Genomic DNA, 22,138 nt, shown 5'->3' with positions numbered 1-22,138 from the left:
CTACACGAGCAGGGGATCGCAAACGTCAATTGATAGTCCCAGAATCCTTTAGAAACCAAGTCCTTACCCTAGCACACAACCAACCAGGGGGGGCATTTTGGGAGACAAAAAACTGAGGAGTATCTCCTCAGGAGGTTCTATTGGCCAGGAGTTTTAGAACATATTAGGAAATATTGCTCTCAATGTCCTAGGTGTCAGCTTACAGAACCAGGTAGGCCTCGGAAAGCCCCTCTCCTACCACTTCCCATCATCGACATTCCGTTTAGCAGGGTGGGAATGGATTTAATTGGACCTCTCGTACCCTCCTCTAAAGGACACACATATATATTGGTTATCGTAGACTATGCTACTAGATACCCTGAATCCCTTCCCCTATCAAGTATGACAACAAAAACAGTAGCACAGGCAATGATAACCGTATTCACTCGAATAGGGTTTCCCAGAGAAATACTCACTGACCAAGGTACACCATTCATGTCGGATCTCATGAAACAGGTATGTAGGGTGCTAGGAATTTCCCAAATAAAAACCTCGGTTTATCATCTTCTTCAGACGGATGGATTGGTAGAGCGCTACAACCGGACCATCAAAACACTATTAAAAAAGGTAGTCGAGGACTCTGGGAGGGATTGGGATCAAAAATTACCCTTAGTTCTGTATGCCATTAGAACCCATGAACAGGCTTCCACAGGCCATAGCCCGTTCGAACTGGTGTTCGGGAGGCAACCCCGTTCCCTTTTAGATATGGCGGTAGAAACCTGGGAGGAAGAAGGGGAAGAAGAAGGAAGACCGTTGTTAGAGTATGTCCAAAACTTGAAATCCCACTTACGAGACCTATGGGAAGATGTACGGCAACATATGGAACAAGCCCAAGAGACACAAAAACACTATTATGATATAGGAAGTAAATTGCGTACTTTCCATCCAAATGACCAAGTCTTAATAATGCGTCCCACGTCCGAGCAAAAGCTACTGGCGAGATGGCAAGGACCCTACCGGGTTATCAGAGCAATCTCCCCTGTCACTTATCTCATAGATTAACAGCCAACCCCAAGAAATGCATACTAGGAAAAACAGACATATCATATCTTGGATACAAAATTAGCCATGGTACCCTACAACCGCAACCCACAAAGGTGGAAGCCATACAACTAGCCCCTACCCCTAAAACAAAGAAGGATCTGCGATCTTTCCTGGGTTTAGTAGGCTACTACCATAGGTTCATACCGGGTTATTCCACTATTGCGGCCCCCCTTACGGATCTATTGTCAAAGCATCACCCCAACAAATTGGTTCCTTTTACAGATAGTCAAACCAATAGTTTCGAGCGGTTAAAATCCTCTCTTACGGTGGAGCCTGTATTGCAATGTCCGGATTTCTCTAAACCATTTCATCTGTACACAGATGCCTCTAATGTGGGGCTTGGGGCGGTTCTAGCTCAACCTGACGAGGATGGCAGGGATCACCCTATCATGTTCATTAGCAGGAAACTTCTTCCCCGGGAATGTCATTATCCCATCATCGAGAAGGAGTGTTTGGCCATTAAATGGGCAGTGGACAACTTACAATATTATCTTTTGGGCAGGCCTTTTATTCTATATACTGATCACGCTCCCCTTACATGGCTAGCTTCTAATAAGGATTCCAACTCTTGGATTTTACGATGGTTCCTTGAACTACAGCCCTTTTCTTTCCAGGTCTGCCATATTCCTGGGTCAGAGCAGGGCCCTGCGGATTATTTGTCACGATTTCCCTGCTCTTCTTCGGTCCTCGATCAGGACCGATCTTGGGATGGGGTGTGTGATCGGGTCGGCCCGATGGCATCCTCGACGGCGGAAGACACTGACGTGTCGGGCAACCCCGACACGTCACTTCCGCGTTCCCGCGTTTCCGTGGGAACGCTCTGGGACCGGGCGCGGCGTTTCCCTGTTTCCAGGGTAACGCCTGAAGACTTCCGGGCCGGGAAGCTAAAGGAGGGGTGTGCACGCGGAGACGGGGAGAGAGAAGCAGCAGGAGAAAGGACAAAGGAGCCAGCAACACCGGAGGAGCGTGTCGACAGTGACAAGACCCCAGCAGAAGACAGACGCGAGGAGAAGGAGAACCTTCACGGAGGAGCGTCGGAGGTTGAAAGCCCAGGAGCCAGCCACGACCCAGGAGGGTCGTGGCTTGCAAAGGTACGGTCCCTGTGGGGAACAAGAGAGGGTGTACATTCTAAAAGGGCACCGGGGAAGGGAACTGGGGAGGAGTAACAGGGGGGGTGGACCTATCACCTATCACGTCCACTTTAGTGTGTCTACAAAATACGGGTGTCCCACCACGCTACCGTCACAACCCCTGACCTTCCCTTTTCCCCTTTTGGTTGTGGTAAAAACCAACCCAGATGTAATTCACTACTTACCTTGGCGTTCTCCTTCTTTTCCCGGTAATCCACTGGAGCCGTACGGGATACCTAGGACCCATCGACCTAAGAGACAAGGAAGAAGGAGAAAGGAGCAATTAGAAGAATAGAAGATAACCCCAGAAACCTTAATAAACACTGTAAATTGGTGACTGAAAGACAAGGGAAAACTTACAAATAAATCACTTTTATCACTATAACCGCTCTCCGTTGTGTTTATACCGTTCAGCCTGCCACACCCATATAAAACAATCCTTGACTAAAAACAAAAAAAGAGACTTCTATCTTTGACAATGTTTCTTCTTAAGTCTAAGAGCTCCTGCCAAAGAATTAGCCACATAATAACATATTGAGGGTGATTGCAACAATTGTAAGTAGATCAGGGCAGGCTTAACCTAGCAAAAACCTTTACTCCTCAACAACAGTAAAATGTAGCGTTGTCGCGTTATATCCTGAGTTGAAAAATTATCACAGGAGCATGGGCTCTGGATTTCCATGTTAAAATAAATCTAGGGATCTGCTAAATGCCAATGAACAAAGTTTGATCTAAACCGAGATAATAAAAAACAATGATGGGCGAATTCACAACTCGAAAATAGGGCTCCCTACCGAAGTCTATCTTCAGAAGAACATATGCCCAGACTGTGAGTTTTTGAAACCCCATTCCCTCTCTCTCCATTTTGGCTCCAATCAAAAATTGCTTCTTTAGCCACCAAACATCTTTCTTCTTAATTTGCTCGGGGTCTCAAAAAAGGCAAGGCAACTCAGCTTCACCAGAGAAGATCTGATGTAACTTAACCATGGAATACTGATACCTTTACCTAGAGCAAGGCAGTCTCTGATAATAGTCTGGTTGACTTCCAACTCTGGGCTGGACCAAACTTTAAGCCAGCTAGCAATGGGTGAGAGAGACAGTTTATCTGCAACACAGGGTCAGTTCCTCGTGGTCCGCGGTGGCCACAGACTGTGGGAGGCAGAGTAATCTTGTTATGGAGGTGTTCTCAACTCTCTGAATCTCACCATAGTCTTTGTGGCCCCAAATTCCACTACCATAACTCACCATTGCAAGGCACTTGGGGGCACATTTATACTCCATTTGCTCCGAATTCGCATCATTTTTTTAATGCAAATTTGGCGCAAAAGTAGCTCCATATTTATATTTTGACATTAGACACGTCTAACATCAAAATATTGGAGTTTGCACCATTATTTAGATGTGTGAACCTACCTTGCGTCAATGAGATGCAAGGTAGGCATTTCCATCTAAAAAATGCTGCTAACCCCATAGTCCCCTATTTATCCCCCATGCTAAAATGACGCACGGGTGGGAAGAGGGGCTAAATAATGGTGCAAAGCTTACTTTCACCATTATTTAATGGCTGGGTCACACAAGGCGTTAGGGGACCTGTGGACCCATTCCCATGGTGAAACACCATGGAATGGGTCCACCGGTGCCCTCCTCAATCCCCAGGAACACCCCCAACCCACACCAGAGGGACACCGGAAAAATTCTCACCTCTACTAATCCATCCCAGTTAAGTAGGGTAAGTAGAGGTAAAAATGTATTTTTTTATTAAAGTGCCATCAGGGGCCCAGCTTGTGGCCCTCTGCATGACACAGGATGTAATGGCCATGCCCAGGGGATACCGGTCCCCTGTGTTAGCCATTGGTTGGTGGGCATGACTCCTGTCTTTTCTAAGACAGGAGTCATGTCGTATGGATGGTTTTGTGTCCAAAAATGACGCTAGGCTGGTTAGATGCATTTTTTTTTGCCTCTAACCTACCTAACGTCTTTTTTTGGTGCAAAACCCTCTTCTCCCATACTGCCACCCCCACCCGGCTACAGTCATTTTTCTTTACGGTAGCCCAACCTTTGCACCGGCTTGCGCCATTCTATAAATATGGCGCCCGGCTGGTGCTCAGGAATGGCACAAGCTGGTGCTAAACTTTTTGATACAAAACTGCGTTAGTGGAGTTTTGCATCAAAAAACATAAATATGCCCCTTGGCTTCATACTCCTTAATCATTGCTGGTGGTGGTTTGGCCCCCAATCTCCCTGCAAAATTAAATTGCGAGGCCACTGCCCTGGTCAACAGGTTTCTCTTTACCCTTCTTTTTTGGGCCCATGACACACTTTCATCAAAGATAACACTTACATATGCCCTTCCCCAAAGATTTTTTTACAACACTTATTTGACTTTCCAAAAACCATAATATAGGACTTGGTGTAATTTACTTCCATTTCCAGGGTAGATATAAACTCAGTGAAGGCATCAAGGAGTCTTTGGAGACCACTACAGTTCTGGCTAACAAGATTGTGTCATCAGCATACACCAATGCTGGTATCATACGTGATCCTACCCGAGGGACATCCTTACATCTGGACACATAGGGGCTCATTCTGAGCCCGGCGGGCGGCGGGAGCCGCCAAATGACCGCACCGCGGTCAAAAGACCGCGGCGGCCATTCAGACATTTCCTCTGGGCCGGCGGGCGCTCTCCAAAAGAGCGCCCGCCGGCCCAGAGGAAATGCCCCTGCAACGAGGACGCCGGCTCAGAATTGAGCCGGCGTAGTTGCAGGGGTGCGACGGGTGCAGTTTGCACCCGTCGCATATTTCAGTGTCTGCATTGCAGACACTGAAATACACAGTGGGGCCCTCTTACGGGGGCCCCTGCAGTGCCCATGCCATTGGCATGGGCACTGCAGGGGCCCCCAGGGGCCCCGCGGCATCCCCTACCGCCATCCTGTTCCTGGCGGGAGACCCGCCAGGAACAGGATGGCGGTAGGGGGTGTCAGAATCCCCATGGCGGCGGAGCGCGTTCCCCCGAGCAGCGGGAAGTCGGCGGGAGACCGCCGACTTTGCGCTTCTGACCGCGGCTGAACCGCCGCGGTCAGAATGCTCGTGGGAGCACCGCCAGCCTGTTGGCGGTGCTCCCGTGGTCGGTGGCCCTGGCGGCCACCGGCCGCCAGGGTCAGAATGACCCCCATAATGTTAATATATAAAGAAAATAACAGGGGACTAGAATAAAGCCCTTCCTCAGCCCTTTGTAATTTTTTATTGGTTCTGTGAAGGACAATTTGTAATTGAATCTAACAACTGCCATAGAATCCTGATGAAGATCATTCAAAAAGCTAACAAGACTGATATCCGGATCCATATCAGCTAACATGGTCCATAACTTGGCTGTATTGATCCGATCAAATGCTGAAGGCAAATCCATAAATCCAGCATATAGCCGCTCATTTTTGACCACTCTGTACTTACTCACTAACAGATGCAAGTTCAGGTCCTGATCAAGGGTAGAATCTTGGACCAAAAAAGAAGTATCGTGGAGAAATAAGTCGGCAAGTACCCCATTAGGCCCGGGGGCCTTATTCTTGGAAGAACAAACTAAGGCGGCCTCTCCTTCCTCCTCTGTAAACTAAGTGGCCTCTACCTCCCCATGCCCCGTACAAACAACAGGGGTCAAGCACTCCAATGAGTTACCATAAATTCCTGAGAAGTTCTTTTCCCACCCCTCTGCTGGAGTGGTACCCTCTGTGGCCTTGTTAAAAAGGGCCAATTTACAATTTCCCAAAAGAGAGCACTATTATTTAAGTAGAAAGGGTTCACCAAGTCCACCTAAGCTTGCTCCCTGATTTCTTTCTTACAGGCTTGGATAGCTAACTTTGAAAATCGAACCACCTCTCCCCCAATGATTGACCCTGTTTTCTCCTAATCCTAAAATTGCACTTAACGTGTTTACAGATACTGCTAAAGGCTTCCAAAAGGAGGCCATCATTCTCAGAGGCATTCAAACACTGATCATATTCTCAGTCACAAACCTCATAGAGAGTCTAAAAAAATAAATCATGAACTACAGAGCTCCATTTTAATCTTTGACCCTGGTCATATGGCGTAATCTCTATATTTGAAGGCTTCTCTCCTATTTGAAGCATAACAAATTCCCCAATCCAGATAAAGGGCCAATGGATTATGGTCACTAAAGCAGACCACTGTACCTGAAATCCACAAACAAACTGCTCCAAAAAAGCTGAGACAAATACATAATTGATAATGGTATTCCCCCCTCTTGCTTTAAAAGTTGGAACCATTGGCCCTGCCGAATCCTCTCTAGTATGTACCAAATTAACATCTGCAATGATATCATCCAGGGCACTGCCCTCAGCTGAGTGCTCAAAATGAGAGCCCTGAACAGGGCCAGCACCCAGAGGGCTATCAAAGTCAAAACAAGTCAAAGGACAAAGATGTAAATTAAAAACTCCCAGCAGAATGATAAAGTAAGGGCCATTTAACATACCTTCAATGGACTGTAAAAAAACATGTAGAGTGGTGCTTAAATGCTCAGTGAGGAAATCCCAATCAAATGACTTATGAATATTTACCAAGAAAATACTGGGAAGACCCTCAAATTCAAGTTTAACCACTAGCAAGTGCCTGACATCGAGCACAATCTAGAACAGGATACATCTTAAGCTAAGGGATATCAATAAAAGCAGACACCCCTCCCAGCTCTTCCTAGCTGCGTCTGCTCTGTCCCTAGTGCAAAGGCAGTATACCCTTCCAAACAATAATTAGACTCTACTTCCCAGGTTTCTTGCAAACCCAGTATTTCAAACTCTTTCAATTTCCCTAACCAGACTTTGTCCTCACATTTATTACTCAACCCAGCTACATTCCAACTACAAATGTTCATATGGGGAGGACGCCCTTTCTGGGCCTTAGCTTTATGGTTGGTCCCAATATCCTGAGGATCTTAGCTATCCAGCCTCTCTCAATCAAAACTTCCCAGGTCCCCCAGAAGCTGGAACCTATTCTTGAGTTCCAGCAGCACTACCGATTCCCGACTCAACTGAGTCCCTCCTCCCTCCGAGTGTCATTGAAGGTACTTGCGGGGCCTTGACATATGCCCCAAGATTGGAGAATAGAGAAAACTAAAGGAAGCACATTAGTATTTGATCCCCTCACCCCCTCCACTAGCAAGCGGGAAACAAGCGCCCCCCTTTTTCCTGTTGTCTGAAATTCAAGACTGAAGAGTACCCATCAAACTGTTTTCTCTCACCACCTATCCAGCCCTCTCGCCTGGCCATAATGAACTTAGCAGAGTCATAAGCAGACATACCCCCTTTCTACAACACCAATGTTTAGCTCTCCTGATCAGATCACATGTAGTCTCTACTGGCCCAGAGCTCAGGGAAGGGACATTTACCAAGATGGCCAAAAATGGGGTGGAGGCCAGGGGAGATGCAATCTAAAATGTGACACCAAACTAGAGCAACTGAGGGTGTTTGCAGAGGACCCATTCCTAAGGCCACAAGGACCAAAAGGCTTAACTTTTGAAGCTGCTACCAGAGGTGAGGGATCCCACTGCGTGATCAAACAATGCCTAGCACCCTGCTCGGGCCGTCCTGAGCACATTGGTCACAATTGGCTGAGAGTTACACATACACTTTTGAGATTGTTAAAAGCGTTCAAAATACAGTCCAATAATTCCATTAGTTGTGACCAAAACTGATTTGTACTCCACATAAAAATTATTTGAGTGCATCCAGATGCTTGATATGTACAATAAAAGGGATAGACATACCTATAACTTGCTTCTCCTAACACCCAGATTAAGATATCCAAAACGTGCCAAATCTTCACTCTCAAGCCTGAGTAGGCCAGAGCACCTACGTCCACAAAGCCTATCTATGATATGAGGGTGGCACCCTGAAATGTAAATTGCTGGCAAACTTGGGACGCTTACGGTCTAGCATGACAACGCAGCTGTCAGAAAACTTAATTCTTACTGGGTATAGACCAGTGGCGGTTTCTGTATAAGGGCGTCGGGGCTCCGCCCTCCTTAAATTTACAGTAAAAATGTGGCAAACAGAGGAATGCAAAATCTGTTTAATATACGCTTTTAAATTGCTTTGGGGCACTGTCTGTTCCACTCGATGTGTTACTGCTATGATTGTTGATAATCGTAGTGGGGACACTGACTCACGCTCTTTCACAGCGTTTCTCCAAAAGTATTTGCTAGGCTGACAGTCTCACAGGCCTGCAAGGTCATCAGCTCAGCAAAGACTGAGTATCAAGGCCCAGCCTCCACCCCATGATGACGTGGAGGTAAAGTTAGCCACGGGCGTTTCATATGCAAGCCCAGTAGCTCTAAGCCTACACGTAAATCAGGGTCTGAAAAACATTGTCACCCCACCCTTTCCCAACTTGTCACATGGTGGGGTGGGAACCACACCCTGTGACGAGATGGGAATGGGTGTGGTAGACTGGCTGCAGGCTGGAAGGCAAGAAATCGAGTCTGCGCAGACTCGAGTCAATTTGTGGTGTGAGTGAGAAACACTGCTTTGTGCACATGATTTGGAGCTGGATGCCTTTTAGCTCCAGTGTGCGGCTGAGTGTTCAGACACATGGCTGGATATTTACTGCAGTTTGCAGAGTCAGCAGTGTCCTTGTATAAAGCACTGTAAGTTTGTGTGGTGACTCTACTTCGACTCCGACGTTGTGTGTCGTGTCTGTGAAGGAATCGACAGACCAGGAACTGCGGCAGAGTAAGGTAAAAAAAAAGTGACACCTTCCGGGCCCAGGCCCATTTTGTTTGTTGTAACTGGGACAGTTTCAGGGTCTGGTTCTGCTGTTGGCATAAAGCAGCTGAGTGAAAGCGCTGCGCAGAGACACCCCTAATGAATGTTTCCTGCTTCCTTCATATGAGGCACAAATTTGGGCTCTCAGGCATATTTAAAAACTTCCTGACATCCATCTTAGTTCTCAGGTATATAAATATGTTTTTTTAATCTTATGGGCATGGAGGAGCCACCCAAGAGGCAGAGCAGCTGCACTGGCGGCAGGTTAGGTGTAATACAGCCCGGTCTGAGACTGCAGGGGGCAGAGACATGTGCCCAGACTATCAAGGCTACCAGACAGGCTGCCCTGCTCTGGTTGAATGCTGACGCACAGACACAGGATGGAAAAGGATGTGTGCCTCATCTTGGCCCAGCTGCCCAGAATGTGAAGCGAGATGCCCAGCTGGGGTTCGTTCCAGCGAAGTCCATGAAGGGGACATGTTGGCAGTGCCAGGGACAGAACAGGCCCTCTGTCACAAGGAGCTCTGGTGATGATGAGGAGCTCAGCTCGGACACTGGGAGATTGCACTGGGCAGTGCTGAGAACCCCATGTGGAGATGGCAAGAGTGGCTCCAGGGGATGTTACACACATCATAGAATGGTTCCCTTTAGCAGAATGTATACATATTACAAAAGCTGTGGGTGCCACACTTGGCACTGGTCAACTAGCCTCTCCACCATCATTGTGGCTACACTACTGACTGTACAAAACTGTTCCATGCTGCTTAAACACACGCACATCCACTCATACATGCACAAGAACACACATCTGTGTAAACGTTAACATGTCACCAGAACCAATAAATGATTTCCAGCCCTTTACTCTTTAATAAATTCAAACCGCAGATCTGCGTTTAATATGAGAAAAACAAAAACTACAAGTACCGGAATGCAAACTAAACAATAGCTAGGATTGAATGTGCTTGAGATCCCTGGCACTGGCATCTCTGGCAATTTATAAGATACTTTTGTCACATTCAGGCCTCCGCTAACATGGCTGGAATGATGGTCTGAGGTTATTTCCAAAGGTTTGATGTGGCTTAATGATTTGTTTGAACCAACTCTGTGCCTGCCATGAAATGGGTGTGATCTTAAACTGGCAGTAAAAAGATATTAGCTTGGCGGTAAAAACATATTGGGGGTCATTCCAAGTTTGGCGGGCGGCGGTTGCCACCCGCCAAACTTACCCCGCCAATTGGCCGCTCCGCGGTCAGAAGACCGCGGAGGCCATTCTGACTTTCCCGCTGGGCTGCAGGGGTGCGACGGGTGCAGTTGCACCCGTCGCGATTTTCACTGTCTGCTATGCAGACAGTGAAAATTATGCTGAGGCCCCCAGGGGCCCCACGACACCCGTTCCCACCATCCTGTTCCTGGTGGTAAAAACCTCCAGAAACAGGCTGGCGGTAAAAACCGCCAGAAACAGGCTGGCGGGAAAGGGGTCGGAATCCCCATGGCGGCGCTGCTTGCAGCGCTACCATGGAGGATTCTCCGAGCCGGGGGAAATCCGGCGGGAAACCGCCGGACCGGGCTGGGCGACTGCGGCTCTACCGCCGCGGTCGGAATGCCACATGAAGCACCACCAGCCTGTTGGCGGTGCTTCTGTGGCCATCCAACCTGGCGGTCCATGACCGCCAGGGTTGCAATGAGGGCCATTAACTTGTATTAAACTAACTTAAAGAACTTGAAAGGGATGGCAAGTATCCTTCCCATTCCATTTCACTGGAGGGACTATTTTGTTTTTGCTGTGCCCCATGTGTCTCTTTGTTCTTTAGTACTTTCTTTTCCACTTGTTTGCTCCTCGCATTTCCCATGGTTTGCCTCTCTCCACTTCTCTTGCTTCCTCTCTCCCCTTTCACATCTCATTAATTTTCCATGAAGTTTCTTTCGATCTCCTGTCTTTTCTGTCCTTTCCCATGTCTCTTAACTCGCTCCCAGTACCTAATGAACGAACACACTTCTCGCTCATATGTCCCTCACCAGGTTGTCCCCTGAATCTCACTCTCCTGTATCACTTCCTAATTCCTGTCCTATATCCTGTCACTCTTCCTCCCCTGCCAGGCCTCTTTCTCTCACATCCCTCTCTCCTTCATCTCTCACGTACGTCATGTGCACGAGGACTCAGGAGTACTTAGAGGGGCTGCACACTGAAGGCAGTGACCCCAAAAGGGCAGTATTGGGACAGAGTGCAGGGAGCATGAAGAAGGAGAGTGCTGAACCCACATATCCTGCTTGTGGGTTATGCTGCCGTGCTCTCCTACTCTGAGGTCAGGGTCAGGGGGTTATAGGGTAGGCGGCAAATTCACAGCATCTTTAACCCTGTTACTCTTTTTGCCCCAAGTCCACCCCCTTCATTCCACTCCCGGTGGACCTACATGGAGGTAATTTATCTGGTGGTGCTGACCAGGTCATGTTCCTGTCCTGTTGCACCCAGGGGTAGTTGAGGTAGGGGGGACTTGGAGCATAACAGAGCATACAAGAGGGAGACAGAAGCTACCTCTAGTAAAGTTCTGGGGGGTTGGGGTTGGTTGACTGGCTTCATGCATCATCTTTGAGTTTCCTGCTGTTCTGTTAAGCCAGTATTTTCTCTTCCAGCTGTTGTCCCTTTGGTGTCTTGCCTGTCGCCCTCTGGCCACTCCTATGGTGTGCTTATGTTCTCTATTGCACTTTGTCCCCTCTGCCTTTCACCTTTATACTCTATTTCACTGTGTTTTCCTTACACACTGGATATTTGGTGATGCCATTTAAATGTGACTTTGACATCATTTTAATAGAAGTTATATTGCAATTTGCAGAAATTGTGACAGAAGCTGATGCCAATCACAACGGATCACAACGAAAGAGGAGCCACTGTGCATTTTTCAATGGAATCTATTAGTCACTGTTGCACTCATAACTGTAAGTGCACACTGCTGGGCTACAAGTGTTGTAGGCATAGTTTGCAGCAGCCTCATGCTTCACAAGAAAGTGCACAAGGGGTGCTGGTACATGTGTGGAGGCGGTCGCAGACATGACTGGTGCAGGAGCATAGTTATGTTGATCCTCCACAGTAGTCGGTGTGGCAGCAAGGCTGGCATGGACCCCAATGCAAAGAAGTGGCTAGGCAGTAAAAAAGCAGAAATCCCCTTTAATGCCCTTATACCCCTCCCTCGCGGGACCAAGTCCAGCCCCACCACTCTCAAACCTCACCAGCCACCACTGGTATAGACTGTTCTAAAATCTCTCACTGAAAAATATTTGCTATTCACATCGTGTTATTTGGATCGTTGGTGCACCATTCTACCTCTTATGGAGTGCTTGCATTGCAATGCATGAGAGACTCTTACATCCGTACATGTAATGGTATTACTGGGACCAGTGTTTTATGTGTAGAGTATTTCTTTATATCACCGTTATATTGTAGTAAGGCGGTTGCGTACTTCATTCCACCATCTTCAATTATATAATAGTTAGGCAGGTAAAGTTTATTGTAATTAGAAAGTGCATAGCTTGAACAAACTATGCATGTTAGAAGTAAGCTACTTGATTTCTACAACACAATATTTTATTTTGTTTCCTGCTTTCAATAATGCTTTTTGTGTGATCAACTGTGCCATCACACATGTCAAAAATCATAAGCGTTGATAAGGGCAACAAATCTGGCTTTAACATATACATACACTGGCAGGTACAAGTACACTTTTGTTCATGCCTCTGTTTGCACACTAAAGCCTGAACTATTGGCTTTGTCTGCGCTGGTTTCCATATATCTGTCTGAACATGCAGAATTGCAAGGACACTAGAGAGAAGTGCGAAACGTTATCAGTGAAAAATCCTCTGTCCACTCAAAAACTCAAATGAATGTGGGCTCTGGTTTCCGCACTGCTGGTATGGTTTAGCATTTGATCTAAAACTCTACAAACGTGTGTAATTCACAAGCATGGCTAAGAGAACAGAATTTACCTACTATGCACTGTTTTTCGCAGGTGAGTCTGGCATGTGGTATGATGGGACTCCTTTAAATTATTCGAACTGGGCTGCAGGAGAACCTGAGTGGAAAGGAAGATCTGGCTTCTGTGCTGCTGTGGTGATGCTCGATGGAGAATGGCTTGCCATCGACTGCGCAGATAAAATTGGCTTTATATGTAAAGCACGTGCAGGTAACAACTAAATAAAGTGTTTTTTTTATTATTATTTACTTGCTTTAGTACTCTTTGGTAAGAAGTGTACGGACGGGTAGGTTTTAGTCTGTTTAGTACACCTCACACCATTTGAGTTGGACTGAACACAGAAGTGCAAATGTGCTATAGATTTTAAGCTGCTTTCGATCAATCATACAACAAATTTAGTATTGAATGGCTACATATATCATTTTCTGTTGATAAACGCACCCCAAGTTATTGGATAACTGTTTATTACTATGGAGGGGCTATGACTCTGTCCACGTTAGGAGCCAGGAGTACGTTTGATTGGGCAGAGGCTGAGTGCTTCCACAAAAAAGTGCTTGCCCTGCTCGCAGCTGTGATCGTTTTGTTTATTTATCCAGCAGCCTGTGGATAAACTGTAAGGGGAACACACATGACATGGTATTGTAATGTTATGAAAGTGTGTTAAGATAACTAGATCATTTATGGTGTTTGTTTTTGTCTGGCTGCATTGCAGACAGAAGTTGGGTTGTTACTTCCTTACGTGGATTTTTAGGTCTGGTTGACAGTGCCTGACCTTTTAACCTACACCAATATGTTTAAAGTTCTTTGCTTCCATGCAAAAACACATTCATTATCATGTTATTTACTTGTAATACTTAACATTACCATCAAACATTCCTTGAAAGCCATACCTATGGGCAAGCACAGTGCTTGTTTTGCCTTGGATTATTATCCTGCATCTTTAGAAAGCCAGATATTATCTATTTATGTCTGGTACGACTAAACTGGTTTCAGGGGATATTGTAGATCATTAATAGGACCAAATACAAAATTATGAGGCTCACAAGACAAAATAAGCAGATGTGCCTCTGCTGCAGACTATTCAAATTGGCAAGGAGCAAGTGCTCTGTGACACTATGTTTTAGCACTTTTCCAGATGCATGTAAATGCCTGTGAACAAACACACTTAGGAGCTGGTTTAAGAGCCCTTAGCGCCTCCTTGTGCTACTTAAGTGTATTTTTTTTTACACTAATGTGGCCCAACAAGGCTAAACTCGCCACATCAAATTTACAAAGTTGCGCCACTTTGTAACCCTGTGCGCTACATTATGGCTGTGCCAGGCTTAATGTATGCAAAGGGAGTATTCCCCATTAGGGGGGGGGCAAAATAATAGCACAAAGAAATCTAAGAGATTTCTTTGCATCATTATTTTCAGCACTTTTAACGGCTGCTCAGAGCAGGTGTTAAAATGAGGCATACCATTGCTTTCAATGGGCCTCAAAGGGCTTTGCAGGATTAGCGTCAACGTTTTTTACGCTACTCCTGCAAAGCTCTAAACTACCATCAAAAAGGTTGACGCTAGTTTCCCTAACTACCGCCATGGTGCGCAGTATCTTAGATACGACGCACACATGGTGGGGTTAGGGGGCTACTAAGGGGCCCAAGGAAAGTAGCGGCGCTCTGGGTGCAGTACCACTTTTCTTAAATCAGGCCCCCCGATTTCCTAGCAGCACATAGGTTTTAGTAATTCTCAGGGCCAGATGCCTAAAGCCAAATATTCACCTAAGTTGAACGTGGAGGCACACGTAGCCTTTTTTACGGGTATTACTTCACATTTTGAGCTTGATGTATGAAAACTTTCTGCAATTGCTAAAAAGCTTTTAGTAATGTATCAAACCCAACGTATGATTTCGTAACACACCGCCAAATCACAATTTGGTTTGAGACCTTATAAGGATTTGGTATTTGGGAAGAGCATGTTTAGGGCATCACTTCCAATTACCAAATCATAGTGGTATGTACTAATATTTTGCGACCGAAATGGAGTGAAAATGGAACATTTTAAGTTTTAAACGCACTTAAAAAAATGTTTGCTTAATTTAAAAGCAATGACAGACATGGTGGTCTGCTGACCCTAGCACCCCACTGTCCTTGTGATGACAGCGAATCCTACTAGGTCACAAATTGTGACCTACCTCATTAATATTTATGAGGCAGATCAAATTGTGACCCACTTCAAATCAGTAATTAGCAAAATGACCTATTAATTCATATGTCACGTTACAAATTACCACACTGGTCGCAAGAATACTGGTTGCAAATTGCAACCAATATATTGTGACCAGTTTTTCTTACATTCAGCCCTTTCTATTTTCAAAACTGGACATTAAACTCTTACTGTGACTTAAACACGAGTTAAATTATTCCAATATGGTGTAATTTTACATGTGAGTAAATGTCCTCAAAGGGGCAAAGACTGGGTGTTCCAAAGAGGAGAGGCCTTGTAAGGTTGATGAACAACCACAAACCTGCTGGTTCGTGGGTATGTCAAACTTGTGTAAGACACCTTACTTTTCACTTGGTCCGAGATTTGTTCCTATCAAAGACAGAAGTTAATGTAGTGCTTAATTTGCAAAAGAATGACAACTGGTGTCCAAAGTTGAGCTCAGAAGTCTGCAGCTGGTACTATTACACGTGGGTGTGCCAAATGTTAAGGCTGCATAGTCTTGAATCCACCTTGTGCGTTTTCAATCCACTATCGGAAAATCCCTGTCCCTATATATAATGCATGCAAGTTACTGATTTCTCTCTTTGTGGTGTGTTTTCTGACTTTCTCTTCCTCTTTCTTTCCTCTGAGTGTGTTTTTCCCTCTCTTGCTTTCAGTAAATGTCTGACAAGGAAAAACAAATGCCGGTCCCTGAAAATAAGGACCCCACCGTCAATCACCAGATAACATTAAGCACTGAGTTAATGCATATTTATGATGAAAATATGGAGGGAACACCACCAACATCAGTGGAGTGCAATGAAAGACGTTTCTCCACTGAGAAAAATATTTTGTGCATGAGGAAATATAAATAAATGATGAAGTATTTAAACTAGAAGGCATCACTGCCTACTTCCCAGAGGGAAAATGCAGAGAAAGAGTTTTAACCAGCCTAACCTATATGTTTTCTATGGGTCAGTGGGATTTATATTTCCAACTTTTCATGGTGTAACCACTTTCAGTGAAGCTTTTCTCAAGATGAACATAAGTTTGCTTCGTACCGATGAGGGTTGACTCCTGTATGCTTTTGCACATGCGTCTGTCTTAGTAGCCCCACGAGTGTGAGTTACAGTGTGACTATGCGTCTACATCCCCTTAAAAACAGTCATGCGAAGCAGCAAAGTAATACACCAATCCCCCTTTCGTATTAATGTACCAATCCTCACCAATGGAAATGTGAGCATTTGTGCAAGGGATAATGTGCACATTTGCAGTAATTCATCAAGCAGTAGAAAATAGACTCATTAGAAAACATGATGCAAAACACATTGTGACCTTTATGTACTTCGGTGACTTATACAGCAAATCATAGAATACTTCAAAGAAATCTAAATTGACGATAGCATGCACTTACAACGGTAAATGCCATTACAAGAGAGTGTTTTAAAAGGATAGAGAAATTCAGCCTTCTTAAATAAAATGTCCCTATAATTTAACTAAGTACATAAATATAGATCACTGGATATGATCTTCATTAGTTCATAATAATACAATATAATTTACCGAAAATAAAGCAAAATGTCTGTTGCAGCCTAGGAACATGACACTTATTGAAGAACCATTTTTAAACATTGTAAATTACAAACAGACACATCAAAAATATAATTCTATAACATTAGGTAGTATAGGCCTCCCTACTGAAGGGTCAAGCAGCAAAAAAATCAAATGTTTTCAATGGGTTTCTCGGGAGGCATTACTAAATTAATACTGGTTATGGCATCTACCCGTGGCCCTACCAATTAGGGGATACATTTTAAATGTATTTCGTAAATTATAATCTGTGCAGGGAATTTGGTGGGAGGGGTCAGTGAGAGTTTGCATCTCCCCATGAATGAAAGACCTTCTCTAAGTCAAAGGAAGCAGATGTTGGTTTATTTCTTTTTACAATTTAATTTACTGTTTTAATACGTTTACAGTTGCCATTTTTCTTTTTCTGGTGTAGATAAAGAAGACACAGTGGACCCTAGCAAAGGTGAGCTGTGAGCTTTGTATATCTTCTCCGATCTTTGAAATTTAGCACACACACAAGTACACACACACACATATACACACACACACATAATGTAACTTTTATACTTTAGGTGGGGCTATATAGATAGATAGATAGATAGATAGATAGATAGATAGATAGATAGATAGATAGATAGATAGATAGATAGTACAAAAGAAGTTGTGCTGAGACGAAGGTGCACTCCCAAACATGTTATCATGTATTGCGGAATGCAGCAAAACTAGCAACATACCGAGAAGTCTTTAACATTTTAATTTCTCACAGGTCTAACCCATCCTCATTCACAGGCCAAATGTACAAGGATGGAGATGTCTGAAACGCATTAGGCCTGGGAGAAACGAAAATGTTAAAGATTTCTCAGTATTTTGCTGGTTTTGCTGCATTCCAGCAATAACCTGTTTGGGAGTGCGCCTTCGTCTCAGGACAACTTCTTTTGTAATGTAATAGCCTGTCCAGCCCTGAAGGGAGCACCACTGCACGAAAGAGCAACAGGATGGAACATTTTCAGCAAACCCTGTACTTTTTTGTAATATATATGTATATATATATATATACATATATATATATATATATATATATATATATATATATATATATATATATATATATATATATATGTACATGCCACAAAGTAACTATAATCCATGCCCTCACTACGCACTACTTATGATTTCACATATTATATCATACAAGACCTGTTCTATAACATCATTGATGAAATCACTGCAAGATCTGAAATTCTATCATTGAAGGCAACACTGTGCAAAGTGAGGGCACAAGTTATAGTTACTTTAGGGGACAAGTTATAGTTACTATAACTGGTGAATTGCAATGATTTTTAAGATTTAAAACAGTATGTTTTAACTGACATTTTCTCCTACCTATAAAGACCATTTATCTTAGTTTTTTTGGTGAATTTCTGTAACATGTAAAATATACTTAGTGGTCGATCCTCTATGTTCTAAGAACAAGGTTAGGTGTGGAAGTATTCGTATTCTCATCCAAGGGATAGGGGATTGCCTGTTTGGAATGTGGTGAATCCTAACAAAGTTGGAATTTTGTGGATATGCACAAACATGCCCAGTGATTTTTTTTAACTCAATTACCACACTTAACTGTAGCGGTAAAATGTAAGTTCAAACATTTGATTGTTTTCCCCAAACACCACCATATTGTCAAGAAATAAAGCGGAAGACTCTTCACCGTGTGTGCAAATATTTCCCTTGTGGAGAACTAAAGGAAGGAGTGAAAACCTACTTTTGTAGGCTGTTCATGCTAACGTCAAACCACAGGAATAAGTGTACATTTCTAATGTACACTCCTCGAGATTCTGTAACTCCTGCTCAAAGATGGAATCAATGTTGGTTATCTGTGGTAATCTGTGGTGCCTAATTTTACTCACTGCGTGGTGAGTTAGACCATATACCAGCAACTTAGAAAGACTGAAAACAAGCCAGACCATGTGGGATCAAACTGAGGGAGACCAAAAAACAATGCCTCAATAGTGATGATGTCAATGAGTTAGACTACTATAAGAGTCTCTTGCATTAAGACATATGCCTATTGGGAGACAATCTAAACAATTATAAAAACAACTAAACATGTGGAACAAATAAATGTTGATTGTTTTGACTACTAACATAATTTTTTCATAAATCTTTCCCAACAGCATCTTACCATGGAATAATACCGCTTGCAGTAATCCTTGTGATAATAGTTGTGCTACTTCTAGCGTTCATGTGGTGTGTTTGCAAGAGGAAGACATGTCAGTCACGGAGAATACAGTTTTTCAAAACCATAGAGTCAACTCCACCTTCAGATTCTGAAGAAACCATCTTTAATACAGAGCTGGAAACAAACCACTGATAAGAGTGAAAAACAATGTTTGTTTTAGTTGCATCTGCTATCAAATGTACATCAGGATTCAGTTGTACTAGCACATTCTATAAAATGAAGGGCCAAACCAACACTTGTTCAGACCATATTGTAAATACTTGTGAGTTCAGTATATGTTTATTCTGCTACAATAAGATGATGGAACGCTCTATGAAAGTATGACATGAACATATTGGGAATCTACTTGCAAACTAATGACTAATTAAAAATACCAAACTATATGTCACATTCTTTGGTTTTATATCCTTGGCTATTGTGTGAAAAAAATGTGTTTCAATTCAATGACCTGGTGCATAAAGATATGGAAAAACGGAGGCGCAAAGGAAATGTTCAATAAATTACTTACTGTATTGCTTTTTAGTAGGGCACTGAAGTTGGATAATAAATTCACCGCAGTTAGATCGTTCATTGTCTCAATTCATTTTGGCAAAAGAAATAGCTCAGTTTAGGTGAAAATCCTGTTATTTATTGGCCCAAAAGCATTTTGGTTCTCTACCCGAATAATTAGAGTTCATATGTTCAATTTGCAACTGACATCCTCCCATTTGCCTCAAATTGTCTGTCTGTGATGGGTAACAACATGAATAACTTGTAGGTGAACTGCATAGATCGTGGCCAAGAATTTGTCTAGTTGAAAGACTCTAAAGTATATTCAAATCTGAAACCCTGAAGTTTAGGGAATGCAGCAGATGTTGATTAGGCCAAATAAATAAGGGGCGGACTTTGAGATACTTTCCTCAGTATTATGCTAGGCAAACTGGAGAGATATTACACGAATTCTATGCATTATGATGCGGGACTGTAGCGTGCATAGTCAGCTCTAAGAATAGAATGGTTTTTCGAAGTAAAGCTGCAATCTCCTGCAGTATGTAGCACCAACATATCATTTAGAGTTAATATCATGTTGACTTAAAGTTGATGAGCCAGAACACCTAGGAGCCTACGAGAGTTTGTATGTTTACTTCTCAAATCACTGCTAAACATGGGACTTCTTAGTTCAGTTGTGAGTGGAAAGGCCGCCATGCACTGTAGGAATCTGAGGTTATCTAAGAGGAGTGATGTGAAGAAGCAGGTAGATGGAGGAGAGCTGATAGTGGTGGCAGCCACCCACACATTAGCGATGTGTGCGGATAGAGTAAAGAACTTGAAAATAGTCAAGGGGCAAAGGCAAAGATCAGACCCACATCAGCACTAATATGTAAATTAAGATGACTTATCCCTTAGGTTGCAGACGGCGAGTGATTGGCCTGACAATTTTGCAGTTGAAACATAAAGGAAGGAACTTGGCAACATTCCAAAAAAAACAACAGAATCACGAAGTCCAAAACAACAAGCATGATTTGGCAGTCTAAAAACATCAACAGGCACATTTATCATTGTTTCATGCAGGTCAGGTCAGGAAAGTGCTATATTTACCATTATACCGTACTTACCTGTCATTTCCTAGTGCCAGTGCACTTTTGGCTGCACAGCATCAATGTAGGTGATAGAGCGTAGTTTAAATATAACATATACTAAACGTGAAATGCTTATATCAATGATTAATGATGCTACATAGAAAACGAAAATAATTAGTGTTCTGCTTAAACATGCATCTGAATTTCAACTATAATGTGTGTGGTCACAAATATATACGTGAGCTAATAATGTTAAGTAAAACTGTTCATGCTATGATTTATATTAACATTTACGATATCGCATTTGTATTAAAATCTCATAGGCCTTAAGTTAGCGTGAGTTGTAGACTTGGCTGTCTAGCTCTCATATTAAAGCATTTTCTCTGTTTTCCAGTGTGCTGACTCGTAAAGGGCCATGACCCTGCATTTGTTCCGTTTCTTCATTTTATGTATCAAACCATATTCCGTTCCCATCCGCATGCTAGCTGCCTTAGTATGAATTCAAATACAATTTGAAACAAAAGTAGATTAATCTAATGTACGAGGACATTACACCATGGACAAAGGAACTCATGACCCGAGAGGACGTGCCAAGTGGTGAAGAAACCCACCGGACGTGCCACCTCCGAAGACGTCAATTATGAAGACCAATCAAAATGTTATGGATTATCATGGGGTGACAATTAGGATTACCTAATGTATAATTTGATAGGTTAAAGATAGTGGGGTATAGTGAATGTCCAATAGAATTTTGGGGGAAGGTATTACGAAAAAGGGATAAAAACTCATGTCACAGAAGGGACGTCGGAACTAGGTAGGGAATGCTGTCGATTTTATCCAGAAACTCTGTCACTCTGTTTGGTGACTTTGAGCCTTAATAAACCATCCTCACCCGTAGGCTGCCCCTTTACGCTTCTCCTCCTTATGAGGGAAGTGTCCCCTGTCCTTTAGACGAGGTTAGACTGATGGCGTTTCGACTGATGTCCTGAAGACGAAGACTGATCCTGTGTGCTGACTGAATCCTTGGAGGGTAATTATGACAATGTGATTTGTAATTTGTCTGTTTGCTTTTCCTTTCTAGGTACCAACTGCTTATTTTTTATAGAGGCCATAGTTAGATGTTTTGTAAATTGGTGTTCTAAATTGTTTTGCATGAAGCCCAACATGCTGATGCTAATTAGTGGTTAGAACAGGTAATCATTCTGACTGATGCAAATAGACAAAGACTGACGTTACACTATGCTGAACTGAGACTCAAGTGATATTCTTGTATTCTGATTTATGTTCACGGTGTGCTATGTTCTTATGTTTGTAACTCTTGCATTGAAATCTTATCACAGTTGCCATATTGTGACTATGCTCTTATACTTCTTGGTTTTGAGATTGACACTTCTGCTAGTAGATTGTAATCAATAGGGAATAAAATTGATAAAATTCTACCAAAAGGTGTGGTTATTCATGTCTATAACCAAAGTAAAGTGTATTGTGGTGGTGGATATTGATGACATTATTGATATATTGCTTGACATATTGATCAGTTATCTCGTCCTACGGTATCTCACCACTGGGTCACAAGATTCATTGGCCTAAAACAAGTCCTAATGTGTATAAAATTGACATAAAGGGACGCGTTAACAGTT

General features: G+C 43.4%; 1 protein-coding gene across 1 annotated transcript in view; it reads left to right on the top strand.

Moving 5' to 3' along the window:
- PLA2R1 (phospholipase A2 receptor 1) overlaps window positions 1-21,936 on the top strand; it is a 1,061,792-nt gene extending 1,039,856 nt beyond the window's left edge. The window contains exons 28-30 of the mRNA XM_069224206.1: window positions 12,985-13,158; window positions 17,137-17,166; window positions 18,875-21,936. Of these exons, the coding sequence (XP_069080307.1) occupies window positions 12,985-13,158; window positions 17,137-17,166; window positions 18,875-19,071 (401 nt within the window). The 3' untranslated portion in view covers window positions 19,072-21,936. The remainder of the gene's footprint in view (window positions 1-12,984; window positions 13,159-17,136; window positions 17,167-18,874) is intronic.
- Window positions 21,937-22,138: the final 202 nt, after the last annotated feature.

This window comes from Pleurodeles waltl, chromosome 3_1 (genome assembly GCF_031143425.1).
Source record: "Pleurodeles waltl isolate 20211129_DDA chromosome 3_1, aPleWal1.hap1.20221129, whole genome shotgun sequence".
In the NCBI taxonomy this organism is placed as follows: Eukaryota; Metazoa; Chordata; class Amphibia; order Caudata; family Salamandridae; genus Pleurodeles; species Pleurodeles waltl.
Note: the sequence above shows the minus strand (reverse complement) of the source record. Positions and strands in the feature narration are given on the sequence as shown.